A 27,250-nucleotide genomic window follows, 5' to 3' on the forward strand; every position below is an offset into this window, starting at 1 on the left:
ACTGGGACCACCTAAGCAGCGACCGGGCACCGGGACCCAGCACCGCCCCGCCCCTCTCCCCTCCTCCAAGCACATTGGTGGTTCTGGGTGTCAATCACGGCCAGCAGCCAATAGGATCGCTGCGGGGGCGGGCCCTCCGCGGAGCCAAAGTTGGCTGGGGCGGCGGAGCCGCTGGGCTGAGTCGGGATCGGCGGGCGCGACCTGCGCACGGCACCGGCCGAGCCGAACCGAACCGAGCCGAACCGAGCCGAACCGAGCCTAACCGAGCCCAACCATCCCTGGCGAACCGAACAGAGCCGAACCCATCCCTATCGCACCGAGGCCGTTGCTACCGCACCGAGTCCATCTCTGCAGCACCACACCGAGTCCATCCCTACGGCACCGAGTCCATCCCTGCGGCACTGAGCCCATCCTTACGGCACCGCACCGAGCCGTGCCCTACGGCACCGCACCGCGTCCTACGACACCGCACCGCGGTACCGCACCGAACCCATCCCTACAGCACCGCACCGTGCCCTGCGGCACCGCACGGCGTCCCAAGGCTCCGCACGGCGCCCTAAGGCATTGCACCCTCCGGCGCCGCACCGCTGCCCACGGCCCCGCGCCCTCGCTGCCCGCAGCACCCGCACCCGGCGGGACCATGATGTCGTGTGCCGAGCTGCTGGCCGTGTGCCTGCTCTCAGCAGATCGCGGCCCCAAGCCCCACCGCCAGCCGCTGCCCATCTTTCACGACGTGAGTACCGCGGGCGGGACCCCCGCAGCCCTGCCCAGCCCCGGGGCCGCTGTGCTTCCCCAGCTCGGGGAGCCGCGGCACGTGTGGGCGTCGGGGTGAGATTCCTTCCCGCCTGGTCCCGGAGGAACCGGCCCGAGGGATGCGCCAGAGGCTCTGCGGCCATGCCAAGCCGGAGCTGTGCATGGTCGTGATGGCTTAAATAATGGTGTCGTGTCCTTCGGCTGAATGCTGGGCCTCTGGGTGGCTAGAAACAGCCCACGCCTCACCCAGAGCTGGCTGTCATGACTCCTGGAGCGGGAGCTGTGTCTGGCAAGAACGCTGTGCAAGGTTCCCTGGAGCTGTTCACAGCCATGGGATCCAGCAGCCCCCGGATGCAGCCCGTGTCCCTGCCCGCTCCTGACGCGCCGGGATTGTGGAGGAGGATGCTCCGTGCAGGTTGGAGGTCGCCCAGGCATCCTGGCGGCTGCGGGTGGCACGGAGGAGTTGAAGATGCAGGTGGTGGCTGTCTTTGTATTCAGAGATGCTGGCACAGTTCCTCCTGCCACACCGGCGTCCCCCCCAGGCCACGGCCGCGCCGGGGCTCTGGGGGAGGCGGCTGCATCCCGGCCATCTCCCAGGGCCAGTGGCACTGATGCTCGGCCCCCCTGCTCCTGGCTGTGTTCCGTGAGCTGGGTCGGGTGGACAGCGCCCAAATCTCCCTGGTGAGAGAGCCCTGGCATTCCCAAGTGTCCGGCACCACTGCGCTCCAAGTCACCCTGTGGACCAAGGAGATGTGGGGGCAGAGGTGCTGTCCCTGCCCTGCCGCAGGACTGAGGAGGAGAAAGCCAGCGAGGGTTAAGGATGAGGGCTGGTGGTGCCCCGGCACCTGCACAGCCCAGGTTGGTGCCAGCTGTCATCTCCCAGCTGCCATCTCCGTCTTGTGCCGATCCACGTTCACCCCCGTGTCCCAGTCCATCCCAGAGAAGGGGAACAGTAGATCTTGGGCAGCACTGCCACGTCTGGTCCAGTCCAAGACCTCCTGGCATCCCTGGGGAGAAGCTGGGAAGCGCGGCTCCCTCGGCCGTGGCGCTGCTCGCAGCTTCCAGCTGGGGGTCAGGGTCTCTCTCCTGCCTGGGGGGGTTCGGGCTGCAGGGCTCTCCAGGCAGCGTCATTAACCGCACTAATTACTTGAGGGAAGATGGGCAGGAGGGGGCGGGTAGTAACAGCTGTGTTCCAGCTCAGCTCCTCAGGGCACTCGTTGAGTCGCACATCTATCCCTCAGGGTGTCATTAAGGCAATTAAAATGGGAAATGTTAACAACGCTAGCAGCTGCTTTCCGGGTTCTGACGGCTTCTCTTCCTCTACCCTGTGACTCCTTTGCTCCCAGCTTTGCTCCAGAGCTTGGCAGGGTGAGTTTAATCTCTGCACTTTTGGGTCTGGGCAGTTGGCCGGTGTCCAGCTGCCCCCCAGGCTTGTGGGGGTGAGCATCCCACGGCAGCAGGGCAGGACCCCCGCCTGCCTTCCCGGCAGCGCTGCCCACCACAGATCCCGGTGGCTGCTGCTTCCCCTGGGACCTACCTGCACACCTCCTGCCTTTGGGAGAAGTGAGGAGGAGGAGGAGGAGGAGGAGGGCTTTGCCTGAGACGCTTCGCTGCAGGCGCGGTACGAGCCGCAGTGCTGCCATCGCCCTGTGCAGCATCTCAAGCCTCGGCGAGATTTGTCCCCCAGGCTGGTGCCCGGGGCTTGCTCGCTCCCCTCCCGGGACACGGGAGGTTCGGGAAGGACGGCGTTTATGCCGGTGCCTGGCTGCAGCCTGCCTTAGCCTGCCGTGGGTCGGTCCCCAGGGCAGCTGTCCCTCCCCAGCAGCCGCCTGTCCCTGGCTGCCCGTCCGGCAGCCGCGGTTGCTTCCAGACCTGCAGGCAGGAAGAAATCCTACAATCTCCTTCCTTCCCGGGGTGCGTGTGGGGCTCATCCTGCAAATAAATGCTGGTTCGGTGCCGCTTCCCTCAGTCCCAGTGTGGCTGCGGCTGCAGGCTCTGGGTGAGGCTGCGGCTGCTCGGGACCCAAGCCCAAGGGCTGAGGGAAACATCCCGGTCTCCAGGCAGTGTCCCTGTGCTTCTGAGGCTGCCGGTCCGCCCTGAGGCAAGAGAGGGATTGCTTGTAGGGCCCTCCAGCAGCCCACGCAGACCTAATCCCATTCCCAGCTTGGTTTTGCATCACTTTTCCCTGGCTTTGTCCCAGGACTGCTGTCCGCATTGGGAGCAGCGCTCACCTGCCGTCGCTGAGCATGTGCCTGTGCCCAGGGAGGGGCCAGGATTCGCCCTGTGGAGCATGGAAGTGGCTCTGTGCTGTTTGTGCTTGGCTGGAACTGGGTCCTGGGGTCAGCCAGGGACGGGCTCGCCCCAGGCAGTGCAGAGCCCTGCCATTCCCAGGGGCTCTGGAGCAGACGTGGCCTTGCCTCGGGGGGCTCTCACAGCTCCCTGCTTGTGCCACGTTTATTTTGAGCTCCAGGCAGCTGTCGTGTGTGCACTGGCTCGTGTAACTCCCTGCTGGAGCAGTGAGCCTTGTGTGTGAGGGAGAGGCATCCACTCTGTTTGCTGAGGTTCCTGCTGAACCCAGGATGGGCTCACCCCGGGTTAGAGACCTTCTCATCCCCAGGGGATCCTCCCTGGAATTGTGCTCTCAGATAAACCCTGCTGAGCAAGGCCAGCCTGTGAGTGGGAAACGTTTGCCCTCGCTCCAATCTGCACCCAGCGCCTGGGTGACACCTGACTGTCCGTGGGATGAGCTAGGTGGCCTCCGTGACATCTGGAGCCATAGAGGTTCATTGCAGGAGCCATGCGTCCCTCTGATGACACAGAGCTCTGCAGGACGAAGCTTCTCCCTTGATGGAGAGTCCCTGGCAGGGTGGCACAGACAAGTGAGACCCACGGGTGCTGCCCCTGCAGCCGTGAGACCCCACAAGGAACCCATTCTGCTTTAAAATCCAGAGAAATCGCCACTGTTTGGGAGCTGCAGGCTCCTATCTCAGCTCCAAAGTGCATCCACCACGTCCTGTGTGGTGCTCAGGGAGTGCCCGCCCTGCTTTCCTGCCAGGGAAGCAGCCAGGCTGGCTGGAATCCCGGGGGGATGGTTACCTAATGCTGCTGGGCCCAGAGCAGCCTCCGGGCCCTGCAGCAGCTCGGGGCAGGAGGAGCTCGCTTCGCTTTGTTCAGAAGAGCATCCTCCAAGGAGCTGTCCCTGCTCCTGCTTTCGGTCACGGGGAAGGACCCAGGGAGCTCCAGCACCAGAAAAGCCTCTGCCCACCTGCAAGCCAGAGGCTTAGGGGGTTTTCCTGGGCAGCTCTTACTTTACCTCAGTTTCTCAGGGAGATTTTGGTGCCTGGATGGGGGTCTGCAGCCTTGGAACACGCAGCAGGGCTGGTGGTGGGCAGTGCAGGAGGAGCCGGGGGCGGAGGGGGCAGCGGTGCCTCTGCCTGCTCCGGGGCAGGCTGTGGCCAAGAAAACAAAAGTTCTGTCTCCTTTTCCGGCCCTTTTTCTTCCCTAATCTTTCTTCAGACCTGCAGATTTCTTCATCACCCAGGATGATATAAATGAGAGTTGCCACATAGACAACTTTCTGTCCTTGACTCCATTATGATGTGCTGGACAAAACCTCATATGTTTTGGTCTGGGAAAACGTTCCCAGGCTTCGGAAGTGATGCTGTTCCTCACTGGAGTCAGCCCCAGACCTTCCAATAATTACTGGTGAAACAGATCCCAGCAGGGATGAGCAGCCCCAGCTTTCTCCTGGGTCATGGGCAGGAGCCTCGTGGTTGGGAACCTGCATTGAGACCCTGAACTGGAGCAGCTCTCCAGCTGTGCTCTGTGGCAGAATATGTTACAGATTAATTAATTCATTAATAATTAATTACGGTGTGTGTGCACGCCGAGGTGCTGCAGGAAGGGCTGTGCTGAGGGGTGGTTGCAAAGCTCAGGGCAGGAGCTGCTGCTCGGTGCAGGTGGTTGAGTGTTGGTGCTGCACAAAGTGCTTCCTTATGGAGTGGGTTTATACTTAATGTTCCTTCATATAAATGGACTGAAAAATTAAACAGTTGCTATCACAAGGATGTAGCAAAGTCCTTTCTGCTTCGTCTCTGTGTTCTCTAAAAGGTGCTCGATGTGAGTGCTGGGCTCGCTTGGCCAAGGGCTCTGTGCATTAGAGGCAAGAAATGGGTTTAATCATTGGCAAAGGAGAATTTCCTGGAGCAGCCTGTGCAGTCCCAACAGCTGGGGCTTCTCCATGGCTCCCTGAGCTCCTGGAGGTGATATTCCATGGTGCTGGGTGCTGCCAGGCTCACTGTTCAGATGCCCTTCTCTCCCTGCTGCCACATTGAGCCCTGTTGTATTTTGTCTTGCAGATTTTCCGGCGAGCCGACAAGAACGGTGAGTGCTTTGTTCCTGCTGCTGCCTCCCCCTCCCTGCCTGGCTCTGGCTGAAGCAGTGTGGCTCATTCCCACTGGGAGGTTTGGCTGAAGGAGAGAGGGAGGGAGGAAAATGCTTTTCTGCTTCACCTGGATCCCAGGGCTTGGCCAGGGGCTGGGGAATGGGCTCCCCCAATTCCCCATCCGTGCACCACGCAGGGCACAGCCCCTTCCAAGCCCTTCTCCTGGCCCAGGGGCTGGCAGGCTTCTGCTCTGTCCCTCACAGGATTGGTTCTGTCTCCATGCTCAGTCCAGGGTTTTACAGGATGATCCTGGTTCTGGGTGCCCCTGGAGCTCTGGCATTTGGGAGTTAGGCTCTGCTACCCAGTTTTTAATTCAGCGCCCATAAACCAAGAGGTCCAAAATCACAAGTGGTCTCCTTGAGGCTTCCCACACTCTCTTGGGCTCTTCTCCTTCATGGTGGCTTGGAGGCTCTAGGAGATGCTTTTATTGCAGATCTCAATGCAGCCCAGGAGCTGAAGTCCTCCACAGAGAGGAAGGAAAAAGCTCTTGAGTCAATGGAGAGCATTTTCTTGCCGTGAAAACTGATGCTGCCCTCACTGTGCCGTTTGTTCTTGGACGGGCTGCGTGCATTTTTGAGAACACAGCAAAGGGGGCTTTTGGAAAGGGCTGAAGTTCCCACCTGCAATTCCAGTGTTTTGCTGGGCTGGTGGGCCATGCTTTCAGGGAGATATCTGTAATTGTCATGCACAACACGCCCAGCCATCCCACGCACCCGCTGGAGGCTCGCCGGGGCCGGGATGCTGCTCTCCACAGATATATAATTATTCTTCCTTTTTATTTAAATGCAGATGATGGGAAGCTGTCATTTGAGGAGTTCAAGAACTACTTTGCTGATGGCATCCTGAGCTCGGAGGAGCTGTGGGAGTTGTTCAGCGGCATTGACAGGCGTCACTCAGAGTGAGTACCGTGGTGGCACGGAGGAGACGCAGGAGAAGCTAAAACTGCCTGACTGGAGATGGAGGACGTTTGGGGGCGGGTGTGATAAATAGTCGGGGTAAGATAAACCCACCTCTTGCCACAGGCAGGTGTTCAAACCCATTGAACACCAGCAGCGAGCACTGGTGCTGAGAGCAGTCAGACATTTTGGGAGCAGCAATCGGATTTACTGCGGTTCCAGAATGCAAGCAAGCATTGAAAATGCCATTTTTTTTTTCGGTTTGGAAGATGTATTCCAGGAATACCCAGCCCATGGAGCAGGTTGTGTGTCTGCAGGGGCGTGTGGTGGTGTGAGGACAAGGCACAGACTGTGCAAAGTCCCAGACTTTGCCGGTGCTGACACAGGGAACTGCTTTTCACTTACATAAGAGCTGCTTTCCACACAAGTGGGCCCGGTACATGTAACGGGGAATTTAGGCCAGCTACTTGTAAAAAAAAAGAAAGCCCCAAAGAACAGGAGAAGGAATTGTGTTTAGCTCTGGTCTCCTCATGAGTGGTGGTATCCAGAGGAGTCTGTTGGGCTCAGTTGGGATTCTCATCCCAGATTTTTGGGTGCTTTTTGGCCTCGCTGGGGTCCGTCTGCCCGGCTGGCTGCTATGGGCGTGTCTGTCCTGGCACTGGGAGGAACGGGGTGCTGCTGAATTGCATGGCTGGGCTCTGTTCAAACATTGGGGTGCTGCTGGGGGACAGGGGGCTGCAGCTTCCTGCCCGTCCAGGTGGCAGGTTTGGCTCTGGCTCGTGCCGCTTCCCCAGCAGCCCAGGAAGCATCTCCTGCACCTCGGACACCCTTGGCCAGGGTGCAGGTTGCCAGCAGGGCGAGGAAATTTACGCTTTGCAGGGAGCCAGGGCAGTGGCACAGAAGGCCCTGAGATGCCAACAGCCACCAAGAGCAGCCACCAAGAGCAGCCACCAAGAGCAGCCACCCAGCGTCATCATCCGCTCAGGACCGGGGCAGTGGGAATGATGGACTCCCAAAGGTGTTGGAGCTGGGTTTAGCTCCCACTGCAGTGATGGGCAGAGAAGTGGGCAGGTGTGGGCAGCCTTGTGCTGCTTTCCTTGGGGCCTGGCTGCCCATTGCTGCCTGTCCTGCCAGCTGGGCTCATGGATGTGGGCAGCAGGAGGTGTCTCCTGAAAACGTCTCTGTCTCTTTGGGCTGTGATCCCAGGAAGTTGGCAGCGAGTGTTCCCTTTCTTCTGGAAATGCTCCTTTCCTCTTGCTCCATTTTTGGGGCGATCTTGGAGTCACAACTCCCCTGGAAAAGCTGGGAGCCAAGCTGGGAGCTTTAACCCAGCTCAAAACTGAACAGGGAAGGTCTCCTGCCCTCAGGTCAGGCTCGTTCCATCTGTCTGGAGCAGCTGAGCTGGCCTGACAGGGGCCTGTGCTGCCAGGGGAGCCGTGGCTGCAGCGGTGCCCCCACAGCTCGTTACCGTAACGAGGGTGCCGTAGCTATGGCAACGTGGCAATGGCAGCATCAAGCTGGTGACATCTATTAGCAGGGCATGAGCACTGGGTCTTTGTTCTCTTCCTGCCACCAAGAGCAGAAGGAGCCCTCAGACAGAGCTGTTTCCAAATTCCTGCCTTCAGTGGCTTCCAGCAAATGTAGGAAACACCGGGTTTGGGGTGTGCGGGATTTGGCGTCATGTGAGGGCTGTGCTGGTGCCCTGATGTCCCCATGGTGGGGGGCTGGACAGCCCCTCTCTCCTGGGCTTGCCTTGCACTGGCAGGAGCTTCATATTTTAGAGAGCTGGCCAAAATTTGCTGCCAGGTTCAAGGGTGTTCCAAAGCTGGAAAGCAGCTACAAGCTCTACAGACGGAGCTGCTGTGCTGCTTTCATGTCCTGTAGCTTTTGTGATGATGGGAAAGTCTCACCCCTAACCCAGCAGGTGCATTTGGTACTGTGTTTGTCAGGTCTAGGCTGGAATTTGTGCTTCCTTGTCCCTGCCAGCCTGACCCGAGGAGGGACAGTAACAGAGACCTTCATTCCCAGGCCCTCTACGTGTCCAGCACTGCCCAGACCCATCCTGACCCTCACCCATCGCTGGAATGTGCAGCTCCTCCCCTGGGCCCCAGAGCTGACAGCTGGGGAGAGGAATATTTCAGAGCTCTCCCACAGTACTTGTTCTCCCTCCAGAAAGCCCCACGCTCTCCTCTTTCCACCTCCCACCCCCCCAGCACTCAGGTGGGACGCTGGGGCCTGTGCATCCCACACCTCTGGTGGGGTCACTTCAGATTCTACATCTCCACATGAGGCTGTTTTTGTTCTGCATTTCAGGAAAAGGTTCCTTTGGCATAAAGTATCCCCTCACTTTAATTCTGTGACATTTAAAAGTTCATGTTGAAACCACACTCAGCTCTGCATGGCAGCTGGTACAACAGCAGGTCCATGGTTTTGCTTGGCTGGTCCAGAGCTCCACACCAGCTCTGGCAGTGGCACAGGAAGGTTCATCTTCCTGAAAAAAGAGCATTTTCATCCACTGAAATGCCTGGATGAGAAGAGACTGATGGTTTTGGAGGGATGAGAGCTCCAAACTGCATCCAGAAGCATCTGGAGAGTTACACTGTGTGGTTTGCTCTCTGTGTCCATCTGCAGCCCAGCTGGGTGGGACAGCAGCAGATCCCGGGGTGTCACCAGGATAACAGCAGATCCCAGGGTGTCACTGGGACAAGTTCATGGAGATTTGGTTACAAAGGGCTTTGGACTGAATGCTGTGGTATTGCAGGGGCTGGATGCCTGCACTGTGAAACCTGCCCATGGAAGTGGTGTTTGGATTTTATGTTGTGCTGGTTTGGCCAAAGTTAGAAATATATCCTCTGAGAGAAGGCAGGTTCCAAACCACCCCTCCCCTGCCAGGTTTGGGAAAAAAAATAAACTTTTTCCTCGAAGGAAAGTGAAAGAGATAAAAACTATTTATTTAACAAACACATGGGAGAAGGAAAATAATGCTAAATAATAAAATCTCTCGCTGTGGAGAAAAAACCTGGGAAAGTGTCAGAGTCCTCCCTTTGGTCTCCTCGGAGCTGGGGCTTGGTCCAGGGCCAGGCCCTCTATGCCCAGTGGAAAGTCCTCCCCATGTGCTCTGAGGTTGAAGCAATCAAGCAGAAAAAGGGAAAAAATCCGAAATTCCAAGAAAAAACAAGTTCAGCTCTCTGGAGGGAAAAAAAAAAACCCCAAAAAACTGGCTGAAGCAGCAAGCAGGGTGCCTCTCTGCTCCTCTCTACTGCAGCAGAAGGCAGAAGCCAAAAAAAATGCCGAGAACGAGAATGTGTTATCTCTGTCTGTGTCCTTGAGGGTTTTTATCTCTCTCCACTCAGGCTCAGTTTAAAAGCATAGAAAGGTGTAAATACTAATTTCTGGGCATAGTGCAGCGATAGGGAATACAAGATCAGGTCACCCCAAGACATTTTTGTCCTGCCCCTCTTGGGGAGATTTGGAAAAATCAGGTCTGGAAAATCCATCTTTCCATGAGAGTGTTCAGGAATTGGGTGCAGATTGCTCAGAGCCTTTGACCTGGAGCCACAAGGGGTGGAAGTGCTGACCTGGTGGCTCTTAAAGTCTCTCAGTGGAAATAACCTCAAGCCTGTGATTCTCTGGAAGAAGGGATTCCAGTGAATCCCCTCCCCTCTCTTTACTCAGAGCCTCAGAGCCACAGCATCTGCCAGTCCCTGGATGATGGAGAGTGACTGAAACACTCCATGTCACATGTAAAAAGGTTTGGAAACCAGATCTGTGATGGCAGTGGAGGTTCCCAACATGATAAATGATAAAAATAAAAAAAAAAATTCCCGTCTGCTTTTCTGCAGCTGATTGCTGTTTTCTTGCATAAATTCCAGGCACATTCTGACAAAATCCCAACAGCATAATGATGACAAGATCCTTCATCATCAGTTCAGGCTTAATTACAGTTAATCAGTGGTTTGAGCACAGTCAAAATACGGCTGTGGGAAATGTGGAGAGTCTCAGGAGTGCTTTGGAGGCAGAGGATGGCTCTTCTCTTGGAGTGGGAATGGCAGAGAGGAACAGAGAAAAGCCTGCTGCCCCTGGCAGCCCTGCAGAATGGGTCAGGATTTGGTGTGCACGTCCTTTACGTGAGCTCCTCCTGGCTTTTTGTGGGAATTCTGGTAGCAGGAGAATGGCACCAGCAGCCCTGGGGTTTGCTTGCTGGGCTCTGTCCTGCCCCTGCCTGTGCCCTGGGGGCTGCTGCAGGCTGAGGGACGTGGGGAGAGGTTCCCATGCAGGGCTGCTGATGGAACAGGCTGCATCAGGAAGGGAAGGGTGCAGATCTTCCCCTGGACAGCTCCCAGAGGGATGATTTTTGCCACAAGATGTCGTTGATTGGTTCAGTGTTTAGTGGTTTAGTGATTGTTTAGTTAACATTTCTCTTTAAGCAGCAAACAGACATATAAAGAGTTATCAATAACCTCTGGCCTCTCCTTAGAAGCCACAGGGTGGGAGCTGATGGCAGCTCTTCGTCTCACCTTGCTGGCACCAAGGTGGGGGCTGGCAGTGGGTTAAGCTGGTGGCTCCTTGTTCCTGCTGAAACCAGTCCCAGCCCCAGGTGCTCACTGGGACCAGTGCGAATACCTGGGTAATGTGTGCAGGAGGTGTCCATGTCCCCTCTTCGGTGACTTTTACCCTTCTCTCAGCTGAGAACCAGTGGCTCCCTGCAGTGGCAGCTCTGGGCACAGGTCTGACAGGCTGGGCTGTGGGTGCTGCGGTGCCAGGGCTCTTGCAGCACTGCAGCAGCTCTGCAGGCTCCAGGCAGCTGCCAGAAATGAAGGGGAGCAATTAAGAAGGAGCTAAACCTTCTTCCAGTGTACACTGGTGCTCCAAACCCCAGTGTCTCTGTCTAGCAGAGCTGCTCAGAGATGGGACCAGCAAAGTTGGATGGAGAGGAGCTGCCAGGGGAAGGGGCTGTGGCTTTGCAGGTTTATCTGTATTGAGTCTCGAGGGAAACATGGATTTTTTATCCACTTAAAAAAGTGCCTGCAGTGCCAGGTCAGTGTGCAGAGCCCTGCCTAAGTCAGCTCCTGTGTGTTTAAAATAGCTGAGCCGGATCCCAGCCTCACCCTGCCCCTCTCTGCTGCCTGCAGAGGCTCCAGATGCAGTTTTGGAACAGAGGGGCTGCAGTCCCCCTGCCCTGGCTCTGCCACCCCTCACACCAAAATATTCCTGTGCTTTGAACTACTGCCTGTTGCTAAAGTGCACCAAGTGGAAGCCCAGAAGAAAGAGAGAGGCAGAATCCAGTCTTTGATGTCTTCGGAAAAACTGTAGGAAGATTTTGCCTTAATTATTTCACCGTAAATGGAATTTTGGACACTTTGCACACTGTCCTCTAATTTTACACGGGGGTGTTTTTGTCCCTTTGCCCTGTGAGCAGTGTCAGAGGGGGGCAGGGTGATGTGGCCGTGGTTTCACACCCCCTGGGCAGCAGCACTGCAGCATTCCTTGTGCTTGGAACCTGGCAAACTCCAGGTACCGCCAGTTCCTCCATGTGTGACAGCACTTAAACACTTAAAAAGCTCTCTTTTGGGCTCTCTTCTACTTTCCCAATCAGGATTAAAAATGATTGTAACCATCTAGGGGATTTTGAGGCAGCAGGATGCTTTGAGCAGAGGCTGATTTGAATCAATGATATCCTGGGGTCTGTCCCTGCAGGCTCTGGGTGATGCTGGGCATCGTGAGCAGCTCTGCCTCTGTGGCTTTGGCTGCCTGAGCCGATCCAACAGCACCATGCAAACCCATCCCCAAAACCTGTGCCTGTTTTTGAACATTTCCTTCTCCCTCCCCACCCCAGCAGCACCTTTAGTAGCCACAGCAGGGACCTGGCCAAGCCCTGCAGGGATGCCAGGGTGGATTCTGCAGCGCCGTGCTCTCTGTTAGTGAAAAGGGGTGGGGGCCTGGCCTCTGCCTCCAGGTTTTTGGAGCCAGATCCCTGCTTTAATGACCTTCAGGGCAGGAAAAACCGCTGTGGTGGGCTGTGAAGCCATCCAGCCCCCCGGGAGCCTCCAGGCAGCCCCACACCACCTGGGCTCTGAGGGCAGGGAAGAGGAGGAGGAGCAGCTGGGGGAGGAGGGCGTCTGGTGCCACGGGGAGGAGCTGGGCTGAGGTCAAGGATAAACAAGGAGGGAGCCCTGGCTGGATGCTTCCCATCTTTGGGGGAAGAGGTTGGGTTGAAGAAGCAGCTCCAGGGCTCAGAAATGGGGCTGCCAGCCAGGGGTGTGGGGCATCTCCATCCCAACCTCACCCTGCTGTCACAGATGCTTTCCCAGCACACTCCAGCTCCAGGAGATGTTGGTGAAGCTGATTTTGTTGCTCCTTCAGCCCCTGCAGCAGAGGTGCTGGCTCTGAACCTGTGCAGCTTCTTATTTTTCTAAACCCTTCTGAAAATATGTGAGCAAGCAGTAAATCCGCTGGGACTCGAGACAAGCCCCCAAACCCCTGGTCACCACCACTGTTTCCCCCACACCAGCCCCACTATCTAACAGGAGCTTTTTTGTGTGTTTCTTGCAGTAACGTGGACACGGAGAAGTTGTGTGGTAAGTCAGGAGATGTTCCTGCCCTGGAGAGCTTCCCCTCCCCAGGATCTGTGTGGTGGGGCTTGTGTGTGTCTGAGCCGGGCAGGACTGGCTGCCATCGGCAGTCCCTGTGCCTGAATCCTAGCACAGAGGTGCTTTTCCCAAGGGGATAAGGAAGGACTTTTCATTTCAGCCCAGGTGGGAGAATGATTCTGGAAAGGGAAGGGAATGCCCCCCCTGCAGCTCTGGGCTGTGTGTGGGGAGCAGGAGCAGGGGAGGCAGAGATGGAGGTGCTCAGGAGCCTGACCATGGTGTTCTCTCGTGCTCCAGATTATTTCTCGGCGTACCTGGGGGAATACAGGAACGTGCTCTCCGCCCTGGAAACCCTCAACGCTGCGGTGCTGGCAGCCATGGACAAAACCAAGCTGGTAAGGACGGCACCAGCGGCGGGCAGGTGGGCGTGAAATTGGAGCTGTGGTGAGCACAGCTGCTTCTTAGTGTGAGATTTGGGGGTCGGAGGCAGCAAACCCCTCAAATCAAGGGGGTGCCTGGGCGTGCTCGGGTTGTCCGCGTGTCGGGGCAGAGCCTGGAGGATGGGGAGCCCAGCCCGAGGAGGACAAGGGTAAATCCAAAGCTTTTGTGCTCTGGAAACATCATCTCCCTCCTTGCAGGGCTCTGGCAGTGGCTGTTCCAGCAGCTCCTTGGAGGGTCCTGCCCACGGACACTTTCTGGGAGCATCCCCGAGAGTCCATGTTGAGTTCTGAGCCAAACCAAAGCGTTTCCCACCCAGCAGCGTGGCTCAAAATCTGCACTGCAGGGTTGATCTTGCTCTGGAGGGACCCCCCAGCAGCTTGTGCTGAGCCCAGCCCGTGCTCCCAGCACCAAATCCCGGCTGCAGGAGAGGGGCAGCGCTGCAATTCCCTGTCTCCCAGCCTGGTGCAGTGTCCATCCCTGCGGGAATGCTCTCCCTCCCTCTTCCCGCAGCTTGTGCTGGTGGGAAGCAGATTGGAAGCTGCTAATTAGGGCAAGCTCCGAGCCCCCGGCTGTGCTGGGCAGCGTCGGGATGAAGACAGTGGGGAAAGGGACCAGCAGCCCCCTTTGTACCTGAAATAGGTTAAATGGTTTAGCTGTGTGCTTGGGCTGGTGCTGAGCTGTGGGAAGACCCTTTCTGTGCCTTCGGTGCTTTGCTCGAAGAAGATGAGGGGTATCACCCGTGTGAACACTGCTCTGACAGAGAGGAAAAGGGGGGTCAGTCCCACACTTACCAAAGTGGTGTTTGTACCTCTGCAGTGTCTCAGTCCCTCTCTGAGCTTTCCTCTGGCCAGAGCCAGCCTCAGCAGCGTCACCCTGAACGTGGGGAAATTTCATGCCAGGAGAGGGAATCTCTTGAAAATGCATGTTCTCGTTGGTTCAGGTCCCTGGCCCCACTCACAGCTGTTAGATACAAGTCCAGAGGGAGAGGAGGAATCCTCTCCAGAGAGCTGTGCTTTATTTCAGTTCCTTTCTGTCCTGTTTTTTTGGGTAATGAATGTGTGTAGTCACGCGTTTCTCCAAAGGACAGCACAGTCACTGTATTGGTGTGATGCATTCCTTCACTCCGTAGTTTCTGGTGCTACCGGTGTTCCCTGGAAAAGAGAAGCAGGTTTTTCCTGTTGAAACAAATTTCGATGGACTCATTTCTCCACCTGTTTGGATCTGCCCAGAGCCAGGGCAGTCCAGCGTTCCCAGCACTGCTCTCACCCAGGGGAGGCCTGTGCTGATCAGGTGCTCTGATCCCAGCCCTGATGTGCCCCAGGGCAGATACTGATCCTGCTGGGAATCATCTCCCTGCACTCCCCTGCTGTGCTGGGCTCGGAGCTGGGGAGAAGGCAGGAGTGGGCAGGGCTCTTGCAGAGCTATGGGATACCTGCCACTGCTGCCAGAGATGATAAATGCTGCATTCCTACCTGCTGGGACCTGAATATATTCCCACATTTGTATTTCCAGAGTTGGACTCGGGCTTGAGTTATTATGGGATTAATGGGCTGGATTTTAGCCAAAGCTCACACCTCTGTGAGCCAGGGCAGAGAACAGATTTCCCAAATTACACCTGCCCCTCAATTCTTTTGGTTCAAACACCTCTCTGAGGTCTGAGAGCCCCACTTCGGCAGAGAGAGCAGCCTCATGGAAGAACCAGATGAATTTTCATCCCAGGGAGCTCCTTGTGCACTGAGAAAACTGGAAGAGCGCTGCTGAAGGATCTGCAGTCCCTGCCTGTTCTTCCCAGGCTGTATTTCTGAGGACTTTGCCTCACTCTGGAGAAGGCAGTGATGCCCAGGCTGGCTAGGAGAAGGAGGAAATCTCTTGCTTGAGCTGCCTCTCACCACAGCATCCCTTAGTTAGGGCATGATCCATCTCCAGTAGTTCCTCACTGCTGCAGCCACGGCGTTGCTCAGCCCTGCATCCTCCAGGGACCCCCAGCTGGAAATGTGAAAATGAGCAGGAAAACAGACAGAGAGCCCGGGCAGCTTCGTGGGGGATTGCTCAGACCATGCCAGTGAGCTACAGCAAGGAGGGAAATAAGGAAACTGAAGCTCAGAGGGAATGTGCTGTGGGTGTATTTGGGAGCTGCCAGAAGCCTTTTTGGTATCGAATATTCCCAGCTTTCTGCTTGTCACTGCGGGCCAGGATACCTGGCATGGATCACTGGTCTGTCTCCTGGCTGGCAAGCTCCTCGATCTGCTCCCATGCACCTTGTCAGGATAAACCCTGGGATAAAGTGTGGGAAGTACGAGCTGGGTTTGTCCTGTGGGCCTGCAGTTACTGCAGGAAGCTCTGTGTGTGTGTGTGTGAGCAGCAAACCTGCTCATGGTTGTTTTTATGGTTCTACAGGTCAGCAGGAGGAAACCAAACCGTTAGGGGTTCCCATGCCTCCATCCTTCCTCGCTGGGCTGGTAGGAACATGCTAAAGAAAATATGCCTTGTCAAGAAGAGAGGGTTTTTCCTCCAAATTCTGTCATTCCCACTTATTTGTAGAATAGAACATGATAGCTGTGCTGTAGTGTGCTGCTTACCCCTTATTTTGTGGCTGGACTTCATGTTTGCAATATAATTGCATCAGGGTAGGAAGTGAGCGGTGGAAATACCTCAGAAAACAGTCTGATGTTTCTCACAGGGAGCCTGTATGCTAAAATCTTTCCATTTCCCAGTGAGCAAACACTGCAAACCCTCACATAAATACCTCTCCAAGCCAGGCAGCCTTATTTATCCTTTGACAGGAATTATGTGGCCACCCCTTCCATTCTGTCCTGAGCTTAACTATCATCATAAGAAACCAATAAAACCCCTCAAAAGCAGAATTGTAGCAGCTCTTGGCAACTTGGTGATTTTCATCGGGGTAAACAGAGCTGAAGTAGCAGTGCACCACCAGAATTCCTTGTCTCCTGCTTGCTGAGTTATTTCCTTTGTGACTCCCCATGGGGCTTTGCCATGAGCAGAAAACGCTGTGCTTGGTGAGTTTATTGAACCTCTGACAACAGAGGGCTTGACCTCTGTGCTACACCTGATGAGAGGATTTTGGTTTTTTGCCCCAAAACGAGGCGTGCAATGGGGGCCGGACTTTCAGTTCTTTCTCTCCCCTGGCATGAAATTTTCCAAGTTGATGCAGAAGGTGAAGCAGCATTTGGAGCTCTCCTGAGGGATGGCTGTTTGCATCCTTGTCTGCAGCACGTTCCCCTGGGCGTGCTGTGTTTGACGAGGCGAGAGGCAGGAGGCAGCTGGCAGTGCTGCCTTGTCCCCGTGGGACCCTCTGCAGCTGAGTCCCTCCCAAGCACAGCGTGCCCTGGGCTGGGAGTGGGCTTTTGGGGGCTGTCACCCCACGCTGGTGCCTGTGCCCGCGTGTTTGGGGTGTAGGGACTGACCTGGGTGAGTTGTGGGGCTCGGGGCAGGCTGAATGTGGTGTTGGTGAGAGCAGCTCTGCTCCTGCCATAAAACTCCATCCGTGGAGGACGGAGTTAGGCCATTCAGGGTGGAAGCTGAGAGCGTGGGCAGTGCTGGGCTGGTGCTTATCCCAGAGCCTGGCCCTGGGAAGGGGAGTGATGTGCTCGGGGGGAAGAATCCATCCCCCACACGAGGGGAAGCATCCGTGTGCCAAGGCTGTGGCAGGGCTGGCAGGACACCTGGGAGGTGGGAGCACACCTCATTCACCCCACAGCTGCAGAGGGGAAGGGCCCTCAGTGTGGCCAGAGGGATGGCAGCATTTGGATTTTGGGTAGTGAAACGGACTGTGCAGGGCTGTGTGGTGGGTGAATAATGTACCTGCTGTGCCCCCCTGGGGACTCACTCACTCCAGCTGTGTCCTGGGGAGGTTGGAGTGTCTCTGTTCCCCTTCAAGCAGGGAATGTGTGTCCGGGCTGGCAGGAGTTGGGTGGGCACAGAGAGGCAGTGCTGGCAGGGATTTTAGTGCCTGCACACCCTGGGATGAGGAGGGGAAGGGGTGGGCAGGGGTCCCCAGCCGTGAGCTCTCCATTCCTGGGGCAGGTGAGGTGCTTGGCTGGGAGAGGCTGGAGATGCAGAGCTGGAACTCAGTTTCCAGCTGCTTCTTGTCAGTGTTGCTGCCATCCTCTTCCTGAGGCAGGAAAATGAGATTCATTTTCCAGCAGGGATAAAAACCCCTGGCCCCTGGTGCTGGGGTGGGGGGAGCTGTGACCATCCTTTGCTGACTCCAGCATGAGCCCAGAGCTTGGGGGATGAACATCCATCATCTCCACTCCCTTTCCCTTTCCCCTTCCCATCCAGCCCAGTCAGGTACAGCTCCTGGACTGGGCTGGTGGCACAGAGCAGCCAGAAAACCATGAGGGGCTCAGGACCCTCCCCACTGCCCCCCTTCTTTGACACCAGCAGTGGAAGGGTTACAATGAAATCCTTCTGTACAGAGCTTCTGGAATTCCAGATCCTCTGTGTGCTGGAGAGAAACACAGCAGGAATTGGAAATATTTGACCCGAGTAGTGGGGTAGCATTGCTGGACATGATTTTGGACATGGTTCATGGAACCTGGGGGGGTGAGGGCAGCCTGGCTGCGGGTGCTGCAGCCTTGGGGCCACACGAGGACACCGTGGGGAAGGTAAGGATGCTGCTCCAGTCTGTCCCCTCGTCTTGTCGAGGAAAGGGGCTGACCTCTCCTGGTGGATGCTCCTGGGGAGCAGCCAGCCCTCTGCATCATGTGGAGGCTCCCTCCCCGACCTCCCACTGCTGGTCCTGTCTCTCTCAGTGCTCACGGTGACATCCTGTGGTTTCTGTGTCCCTTGAGGAGCTGGCATGGGGCTGCCCATGGGGACAGGAGTCTGCTGTGACAGCTGGGCTGTGCTCCCCAGCTGCTTCCTTTGCACCCTCGGATCCTTTTCTAATCGTCTGCCGAGCTGACTCAGTTCAGCGAGGCAGCAGCAAAGGCAGGTGAGAAAATGCCTGTTCAGGGAGCTGAATCGGCTCCCTGGAGCACCACATGACCTTTAGACCAAAATTGCAAGGAGTGAATGCAGTTCCCTGGTTTTCAGCTCATTTTTCTTACCCAGTGCTGACCTGTTCCAGTGCCAGGATGAGAAATCACCTCCCGTAGTAAAGTGGCTGCAGCGCTGGTGCTGTGTGGACATTCCCCTGCTCAGCTCCTTCCTCCAGCACTCGTGGCTCCCCTTGGGGGTCCTGCAGTGCTGACAGCTGGAGAAGGCCCCTTCCTCATCCTGGCAGCTGTATTTCCTGTTGGAAAATGCAGCCTGGAGCCTTGGGATTGACTAAATGTACCCAGACCAGACACTCGGCATGGCCTGGATCCCCAGCATGAGCCCCGATTGTTTTCCAGCCCTAGGGGCCACACCCTTGTTAGATAGACGGTGGATAGGAAATAACCTGGAGTGTCAATGAGAAGCACTTTGTTTCTTTTGGGGCTCTTTAATTGACTTTGCACCCGTGCAGCGGCGCAGGAGCTGCTCAGTTACCGCTGCTGCAGCTGTGCCCGGAGCAGGGCAGTGTTTCGGAGTCATTCCTCCTTCAGAGTGACAGCGGGGGATGGCTGCCACCTCTCTACTGGAATTTTGTGTGCACGTACTCGGCCCCATGCTCCTGGTACTCGCCCTTTGTCATCCACGTGTGCTGGAAGGACGTGAGTGAGGCTGCCATGGAGCCCCCAGCCCAGGCTGCTGTGCCCCGCTTGGGGTTTGCCAGGACCTCAACGTGGACGCCTGCGCCTTGGAAAAGCAGGTTCAACTCCAAGCACATCCTCTCGGGAAAGCCAGGAAACATGGAGGAGCCGCCTGAGAGCACGATGTTTCCCAGGATGTGCCTCCTGGCGTGGTCAGGCACCGACTGGAGGCTCTGCCCGGCCAGCTGGTGCAGCCCGGGACAGCTGTGGTGCAGCAGCTCTGGCCGGAACAGTGGCTCCGGGCAGCAGAAGCGCTCCTTGCCCAGGGTTATCCAGTGCCCATCGGGGGTCTGGAATCTGGCTGGGTGATGGGACCCTCTCTCCCAGAGGTCTCTCTCGTAGTCCAAGGACACATAGCAGCATTGCTCCTTCAGCCGGGTCAGCGCCGCCTTCGTCAGGGCCTGCAGCCCCGAGGGCTCCCTGGGGCTCTCCAGCAGCAGCCGCTGCAGGTGCCTGGACAGCTGCTCGCCAGCCACCCCAGGCAGCGGCTGCCCTTCCTCAGGGTCCGGCCCCCGCAGACAGAGGTGACGTGGGACATTGCTGCCCCGGCCTCCACGGCCAGCCCGGTGACCCTGCCGTGGGCGCAGAGCGACAGGAACCCGGTGTTGGCCACGTGCAGGGCGGGCACCCCAAAGCCCTCGAACAGCACCTCAGCCGCCTTCTCCCTGTCGCGGCGGGGCAGGACGGGGACTCGGCCAGGAGCACCGGGTGCTCCTCTGGGGGCACTTTGAGGCAGCAGCAGAAGAGGTGGCTCCACAGGGCTCTCATGGCATCCCAGTCTTCAACGACGCCGTACTTGAGGGGGTAGGACAGGGGTGCTGCGGCCCAGCCGCCCGTGCTCTCGGTGGCAGGGAGGTGCTGCTGGGCACTGTGGGGATGCACCAGCACGGTCCTCAGCACGCACTGGGGTTGCTCCTGGCCAGCAAAGCCCCCCCGGGTGAAGTGGCTGCCGCTGTCTATGACCACTGCAGGCTTCAGCATGGCTGGCGCTCCGCAGGGATGCTGGGCACAGGGGAAGAGCCTGCAGTGAGACAAGAGGTGTCTTGTGAGGGCAAACCAGGCTCAGGTAGGTGCTCTGCAAAGGAGGCTGGATCAACCCCACTGGAGGACAGCAGTGTCTGCTCTGGAAGTGTCTGGGTACGTCACAGCCTTCCCTTCTGTCTCCTCACTCCCTGTCTCACTGAGCATCCCTCCTTGGGTACCTTGTCTCCATCCCCGGAGACTTTCTAACAGCGCAAGGACAAAAATTCAGGTGGTTTTAAGGAAGCAAGTGAAAACTGGACAGGAAAGTTGAGTGGTTGGACCAAATGGGCTGTGGCCAAAGGAGTGTGGCCAGCAGGTAAGAAGAGGTGATTCTCCCCATCCACTCTGCTCTTGGGAGATCCCACCTGGAGTACTGTGCACGGTTGTGTTTCCCCAGCATAAGAAGGACATGGAACTGTTGGAGAAGGTCCAGAGGAGGCCATGAAGTTGCTGAGGGCACTGGGGCACCTCCCCTCAGAAAGCTGGGGCTCTTGGGGCCGGAGAAGAGAAGGTTGTGTGGAGACCTCCCAGCACCTTCCCAGTGTGTGAAGGGGCTGCAGGGAGAGTGACTCTTCCTCAGGAACTGTAGTGACAGGACAAGGGGGAATGAGATCAAACTGAAAGAGGGGAAATTTGTGTTGGATATTAGCAAGAAACTCTTCTCCGTGAGGGTGGGGAGGCCCTGGCACAGGGTGCCCAGAGAAGCTGGGGCTGCCCCTGGATCCCTGGCAGTGCCCAAGGCCAGGTTGGACGGGGCTTGGAGCAGCCTGGGATAGTGGAAGGTGTCCCTGCCCATGGCAGGGGGTGGAACAGGATGATCTCTAAGGTCCATTTCAATCCCTTAACATCCTATGATTCTATGAATGCTGCTGCCAGCAGAGCCCATTGCACATGGAGAGGAGCCAAGAGGATCTGTGATCCCAGCTAGCAAAGAAAGGAAGGAGTTCAGGGTGCCTCTGTGTGTGTCCCGGCACTTCCCCAGCTCTCTGTGCCTCCCAGACCTAGTCCTGTGGCATGGTGTTCCTCTTGACCCACTATTTGGGCACCCTCTAGGCCAGGTGACCTCTTCATTCTCTCCAGAGCTTCTAATGTGCCCCTCTGGAGCCACCTTTACACCCCCCAGTGTAAGCACACATCAGAAATTCATCAGGGAAGCTCTCATGGAAGCAGACAGGCTTGGCGCTATCTCCCTGGGCAGAGAGGGCATGAAGCCAGCCCTGCCCGGGCGTGCCAGTGGTGGGTGGGTCCCTGGAAGGAGCTGCCAGCACCTGGGGGGCCACTACAGGCTCCCAGCCTTGTGCCAGAGCCCTGGAGTGAGCAGAGCAGTGTGTGAGTGGGGGGCACAAGGGATGCTGTGCCGGCCCTGGAGCCCTCCCTGGGGCTGGGGGCTGTCCCTGAAGGTGCTCTTTACCTTGTGGCTTGTGTCCATCTGCCCTCCTCCACGGGCTCCTGGAGCTGGGAGTGCTGGGGCCAGAGCTGGGAGTGCTGGGGCCAGGGCTGGGAGTGCTGGGGCCGGAGCGCTCATGGAACCATGCGTGCATTCCCCTTGTGATCTCACAGGCAGTGCACCCCGAGGGTTCTTCTGCCCTCCAGCATCACTTCTGCCCTAAAGCATCACTTTTAGTGATAACTAAAAAATCTGATTGAAATCCACCCCATCTGGTTTACTTCAGGGACCACCCCTGTCCAGGTGTGCCCCTGCACAGAGGCAGAGGTGTCTGACAGATCCTCTCCCCTTTGCCCCAGAGGTACGAGACCTCCTCGAAGATGGAGCAGTTCCTGACCCGGTTCCTGCTGCGGGAAACCATGCACCAGCTGCAGTCCCTGCAGGCGTCCCTCGAGTGCGCCGTGGACACCGTGGAGGAGCAGGCGGGCCGGGAGAGGTAACGGGGTGGGACGTGCTGGTCCCCCTGTCCCCAACCCCCGCACTGGGAGGGACAGCCGGGAGCGGGATCTGCCCTTTCCAAGCCCCCAGCGGAGCTGGCACCTCTAGGAATGACTTCAACCCCTCCTTTTTTTTTTTTTTTTTTTAAATTCCAGAAAGGACATCAAGAAATCGGAGACTCTGGTTGGCCTGAGGTCAGGGAGGCGGTGTGGGCGCAGGGGACAGAAGAACGTCTGCCTGTCCCCAACAGACCCCTATTCTGGGATGCTGACAACAGGTACCTGCTGTCCCTCGGGCTGTTTGTGCCCTGCTGCAGCCTGGAGGGGGTGTGGGACCAGCACAGAATCACAGAATCAGTCAGGTGGGAGAAGATCTCCAAGGTCGAGTCCAACCATTCCCCCAGCACTGCCAAGGCCGCCACTAACCCATGTCCCCAAGTGCCACATCTGCAGCAGCACTGGGTAGTGAGAGCTTCTCCAGAATGGAGCCTGGAGCATCTCACCCAGATGCCAGCTGGAGCTCCTGTGAGATGTTGTATCTCTTAGGCAGTGGGAAAAGTTTCAGTAGAAAAAAACCAACAGTTTTTTGGATTAAATCAGAGGTTTAGAAGCTTTTGTGTTGTGAGGTGTTGAGAAAGCTTTTGCAATGACAAAACGGAGCTTTTTTTGGGTGACGTCCCTGTGCCCTTTGCCGTGCAGGGGTTTGTGTCGAGGACAACAGCCAGTGGATGGCTCAGATCAACAGGCTCCAGCAGCTCATCGAGAAGCTGGAGTGCAAGGTGTGTGCCCGAGGGGGGTGGCTGGGGCTGCCCCACACCTGGGCATGGCCAGAGCAGTGCTGAGACCCCCCTTGTGCCAGCAGCCCCCCTCTTCAGCCCTGGCATTGTCACAGAGCTGCACCCACGCACCAGCCCTGCAGTCTGCAGAGCCACCCTTCTCCCTCACCTCTGGTGACCCTCTCCTGGCTTCCCCAGGATGCTGACGAGGCAGTCGGGCCTCACTGACCCCACAGATGAGCAGGGCACAGCCCTGCCCTCCCCCAGGTACCACAGGGAGTGTCCCTGGAGCGGTGCCCACCTGTCCCCTGGGTTACAGCCCCTCTTGCTGCTGAGCTCTCCCAGTAACCTCGTTTTTCCCCTGGTGTTTGGCGCAGAGCCCACGCCTGGAGCCGCTGAAGGACGAAACCATGTGCAAAGGCCAGGATGCAGTAAGTCCCTGTCCCCGTCCTCGTGGTTTGCAGGTGCCTCCTCTCACACACGCTGCCTCTGTGCCCCGGCATGGGGGGAGCTCTGGCTGATGGAGCAGGGTGGGATTCAGGGCTGTGGGCCGGGTGTGGGGCCAGCCACGAGACAAACGCAGCTCCCTCATGTCCCTGACAGCTCCAGGCAGTGCCCACAGGCAGCCCAGGGAAGGCAACACTCTGCTTGTGAGTGCCCAAAGCCCCCAGGGGTGCTCTGAGTGCCCACACACCCAGGCGGAGGGGTCCCCAAGCCCCTTTGTGCTGGGGGAAGCACACTGGGAACTGCAGCAGCCCCAAAGGACCCCACTGGGGGATGCAGCATGTCCTGTTGGTGTGGTCCTTGTAAAGACAACCTGTCCAGGTGGGAAGAAGCCCCTTTGTGTCCCCGTTGTCCCCAGCACGGTGGTGCCAGAGCCGCTGCGGTGCCACAGGATGGCACAGCAGGGTGGGAGCAGGGAGGGCAGGAGGGGACAGGCCAGCCCCTGATGCCGCGCTGTCCCTCGGCAGCACATCCTGGTGGCCAAGAGGCAGATCTCGGTGGCCACGAGCAGCATCGAGGAGTTCCGGCAGGCGTTCCGCTCCTACACCGAGGGCACGGCCGGGCACAGCAGCTGCCTGCAGTAAGTGGGGGGCTCTGGGGGGTGCTTTGGGGGGTGGCTCCCCCAGAAATGGGGGGTTTAACACCCTTGGGAGGCGCAAGGGTTTGTATGGAGGGTTTTGTGTGCTGGCCAGGGCACGGGCGGGCTCGGACCTTGCAGACAGGACGCGTGTCACGGCTGCAGCGCTGTCCTTGCACTACCACCCCAGTAAGAACCAGTGCCTGGCAAGGAGTGGGGAAGGTTTACGCCAGCAGGAGCGGCTGTGGCGTGTTCCTGTGAGCGAATGCACGAGCTCCTCCAGCACCGAAGGACTCGAAAGTGATGGAAAGGTCAAGGGCAGAGCTCCTGCAGGGCGTTCATTTATGGGGAGTGTGTGGGAAGCTGCCAGGAGCACCTGAAGCTGACCCTGTGTGAGGCCAAGGCTGCCCCAGCATTGCTGCTCTGTCCCTGAGGTGGCACAGCTGCTCCCTGAGCGCTGCTTCCCTTCTCCCACGGGACACTTGAGGCCGCTTGCAGCCGGCAATGTTCGTGCCGTTCCCGTTTCAAGTGTCATTTTTCAGCTCTTCACTTCCAACAGCACAAATTCACATTTTCAGCGCAAACAAAAGGAAGATGCTCGCTGTGACACGTGCAGCGGAGAGAATGGGAGGCTTTTTCTTTGGAATAGATGGGCGTTTTTGTCATCAGGGCTATTTGTGGAGCCAGCGGGGTGGCGTTGCATGGGCTGGCTCTCCACGTGAGCGGAAAGCTGGAGCCGAGCCCGGGGAGACTCCGTGGGCCTGGTTCACTCCAGGGAATGGCGAAGCCCCTCGTGGGAGCAGGGAGCCTCAGAGCTGCTGGGTGACACGCTGTGCTGTCCCCCCGGGGCTTGGCCCCCTCCAGCAGCCCTTGGCAGCAGCTGGAGGAGAGGCTCGTCCTCAGCTGGACTTGCTGCTGCAGCAGCCGAGCGCAGCTGCTCCCCTGGCCCTGCACTCGCGCCCCGCTGCTGCCTCCCACCCACCTTCCCACGGGCTGGGGGCAGCCCCAGCGTTTCCTGTGGCAGGAGGGAATGTGGGAAGCATCGCTGGCAGCACAGCATCGCTTTGGGGGCAGAGAGCTGCGGGTCTGTGCTGTGAGCTCAGCTCCTGCAGCCGTGCCTCAGTTTCCCCCCGTGTCAAGGGTGACAGGTGCCACACACCTCCTCCGAGGGGCTGGCAGGATGAGCTGTGCCCGTGCTAGGGATGAGTAAGGAATAATAAAACACAGAACGTGCTGGTTCCTGGGCAGCAGCAAAGACCTGTGCAGGAGCTGTGAAGCTCCTCTGCCACCTGGACATGGGAGCTGTGAAGCAGGATTTGGGTTCGGGATCCCCTGGAGCTGTTCACAAACTGTGAATGCATCCAGACAGTGCTCTGGAAGCCTCGTGGTGAGGCTGATGTGCAGAGCAGTGCCCCCCTGTCCCAGGCTGCTGGGGCACGTGTGGCCACGCCGCTCCAGGCTCACGCCAGGGCCGTGCCAGAGCCGTGCCAGGGCCGTGCCAGGGCCGTGCCAGCCTGCCCAGCCCCGGCTCAGGGTCTCTCTGTCCCCACAGTGTCTCTGCCTGCAAGCTGACGGACGAGGCCTGCTTCATCCTGTACGAGTTCTGGCAGGATGTGACCTCGTGGAGAAGGTGGGACAGTGTCCGTGTGTGGGGCCGGGTGCTGGGGGCTCAAGGGGGTTGCCCACTGCTCCCCCTCCTTGCCCTGCCCTGTGTGCCCTGGGGCCGTCTGCAGCCCGCCAGGGGTGAACACCCCGATAGAGGATTTGGGGAGCAGGGCAGGAGCAGGGGCTGGTGCTGGGGGGTGCAGAAGCTGCCCTGTCCCTGTGTGTGGGCAGGGGGGTCCTGGCACCACATCCCCCTGACCCTACACCGTGTTTTACAGCCACTTGCAGTCCAGCTGCAGCAAGACTTTCCAGCAGTCCATCCTCAGCTTGCTGGAGTCCCCGGAGCTGCTGACCACCATGCTCTTCCCAGGTGAGGGTGCCTCAGTCCTGCTCCGGGTGTGCTGCAGAGGGCAGGAGCAGGGCAGGAGCAGGCAGCGTGGCTCCCTCCAAGCAGAAGATTGCTTTGGGGTGACCTAAATAATGTTTTTCAAGCCAGGGTGAGACCCGTTGTCCCCAGCAGGTTTGGCTGTGTGAGCTGGGGTCTGTCCCCTGCCCACGGGTGCTCTGCAGTGGGGACAGGCAGGAGCAGGGACACTTCCTGGGTAGCAGATGAGCTGAGACCTGTCCCAAATACACCTGGTGCCTCGTTTGTTTTCCACCTGAGCCCTGAACCCGCTCTGCAAAGCGCTGGTGCTCCTGGGTCAGTCCCAGGGGCTGCATGCAGGGCTGGGATAGGGGAGAGGCCAGCACAGGGAATGTGCACGTTCCCATGGTCCCGTGAAGTGTGACCAGATGTGGGGAACTGGAAACAATATCAAGCCCCAGTTTGCTTCCAGGCATCCCCTCAGGGTCTTGTAGAATATTTAGTCCATCAAAGATGGGTTAATTTGGACTGAACCCTGTGCTGCTGGTGCTGCTCCTGGCTTGCCAGTCCCGCTGACCCCATTCCCTGTGCTCTCCTGCAGAAGCTGCCACAGCTCCAGGGGATCACCCCTCTCCAGGCCGTGCCATGGGTGGGGGTGGGTGCTTTAGAGCCAGAGACCTGCAGGCTCAGGTCCCCCATCCCTGCCCCCCAAACCCCCATTCCCAGTTTAACACAGCCCTCACCTCCCTGGTTTCCCTCTCTCCCCAGCTTCCTGGTGGATCATGAACAACAACTGACCCGGGGCAGCCGTCTCCAGGACACCATCAGCATGCGGGAGGACGTGGAGCCCTGGGCACAGCCATCACTTTTGTCACCTCCCTGTCCCTCCTTCCCTCCTGAGGCCTGTGGGGGCTGCCTGCCCTCGGCCCTGCCAGTGTTTTGCTCCTTTGCTCTTTTCATGTTAATTTATTTATTTATCCTGCTCCTAAGACAGTGTCTGAGCTGCCTGGGGGAGCTGTGTGGGGGTGGCAGCCTGGCCTTTGGGGGAGCACTGGGCTGGTGCTGCAGCCCAGGAGCCCTCAGTCCCTCTTGCACTCCAGCTCCTCTTCCTCCTGGCTCCCAGGCTCCACAGGGTGCTGGGATGGGCAGGGGGACAGGGCTCTGGCCAGCTCTGACATCCTGCCCAGGAGCCAGGTGGCTTGATATGGATTGTGAAGAGTGTTTTATAGGGAAAAAAATATTTCATCAAGTACTTCTGGCAAGGTGTGCCTGCTTGTGCCCTGCCACGCTGGCAGCACGTGCTGTGGCTGTGAGTCTGGCTTTGTGCCCATGGCTGTGCCTGGCCCCAGCACATCCCACTCCCTGCTGAGGCCAGAGTGGCTCCAGGCTCTGCTGTTCCCTCAATTCCCATAAACCAGCCTTGGCACCGGGCAGTGCTGCCAGAGGTGGAGCTGAGTTAATGGGGAGGGGTCTGGGGTAGGGGACACTAAAGGAGGGGGGAAGGCTGGAGAAGATCCCAGCTGCTCCATGGCTTGCACTGGGGCTTTCCTTGGTGCTGCTGCAGCAGCAGATCCTCTGCTGAGCCAGGGAAAAATGCACTGTCACAACCAGTGTGGAGGGCCTGCCAGGGCACAGGAGGGACCCTCCTGGCATGGAAAACGTCATCCTTGTGCCCCTGCCTGTCCCCAGCACCA

The 27,250-nt window shown here is 58.0% G+C and overlaps 1 protein-coding gene across 1 annotated transcript; it reads left to right on the forward strand.

Moving 5' to 3' along the window:
- The first annotated feature begins 174 nt into the window (after positions 1 to 174).
- On the forward strand, positions 175 to 26,808 carry NECAB3 (N-terminal EF-hand calcium binding protein 3). The gene is made up of 13 exons (XM_039563366.1): positions 175 to 733; positions 5,112 to 5,136; positions 5,987 to 6,095; positions 12,646 to 12,671; positions 12,981 to 13,078; positions 21,593 to 21,729; positions 21,887 to 22,008; positions 22,430 to 22,509; positions 22,884 to 22,937; positions 23,478 to 23,590; positions 25,140 to 25,217; positions 25,471 to 25,562; positions 26,325 to 26,808. The coding sequence occupies exons 1-13, from the start codon at positions 641 to 643 to the stop codon at positions 26,351 to 26,353; spliced, it is 1,056 nt and encodes a 351-aa protein (XP_039419300.1). The 5' UTR covers positions 175 to 640; the 3' UTR covers positions 26,354 to 26,808.
- The last annotated feature ends 442 nt before the right edge of the window (positions 26,809 to 27,250 follow it).

This window comes from Corvus cornix, chromosome 20 (genome assembly GCF_000738735.6).
Source record: "Corvus cornix cornix isolate S_Up_H32 chromosome 20, ASM73873v5, whole genome shotgun sequence".
Taxonomy (NCBI): Eukaryota; Metazoa; Chordata; class Aves; order Passeriformes; family Corvidae; genus Corvus; species Corvus cornix.

Coding starts and splice junctions, on each gene's coding strand:
- NECAB3 (XM_039563366.1), top strand. CDS start 641: ATGATGTCGTGTGCCGAGCTGCTGGCCGTGTGCCTGCTCTCAGCAGAT. Junction 12,672..12,980: donor GGACACGGAGAAGTTGTGTG/GTAAGTCAGGAG, acceptor CTCGTGCTCCAG/ATTATTTCTCGGCGTACCTG. Junction 21,730..21,886: donor GAGCAGGCGGGCCGGGAGAG/GTAACGGGGTGG, acceptor TTTAAATTCCAG/AAAGGACATCAAGAAATCGG.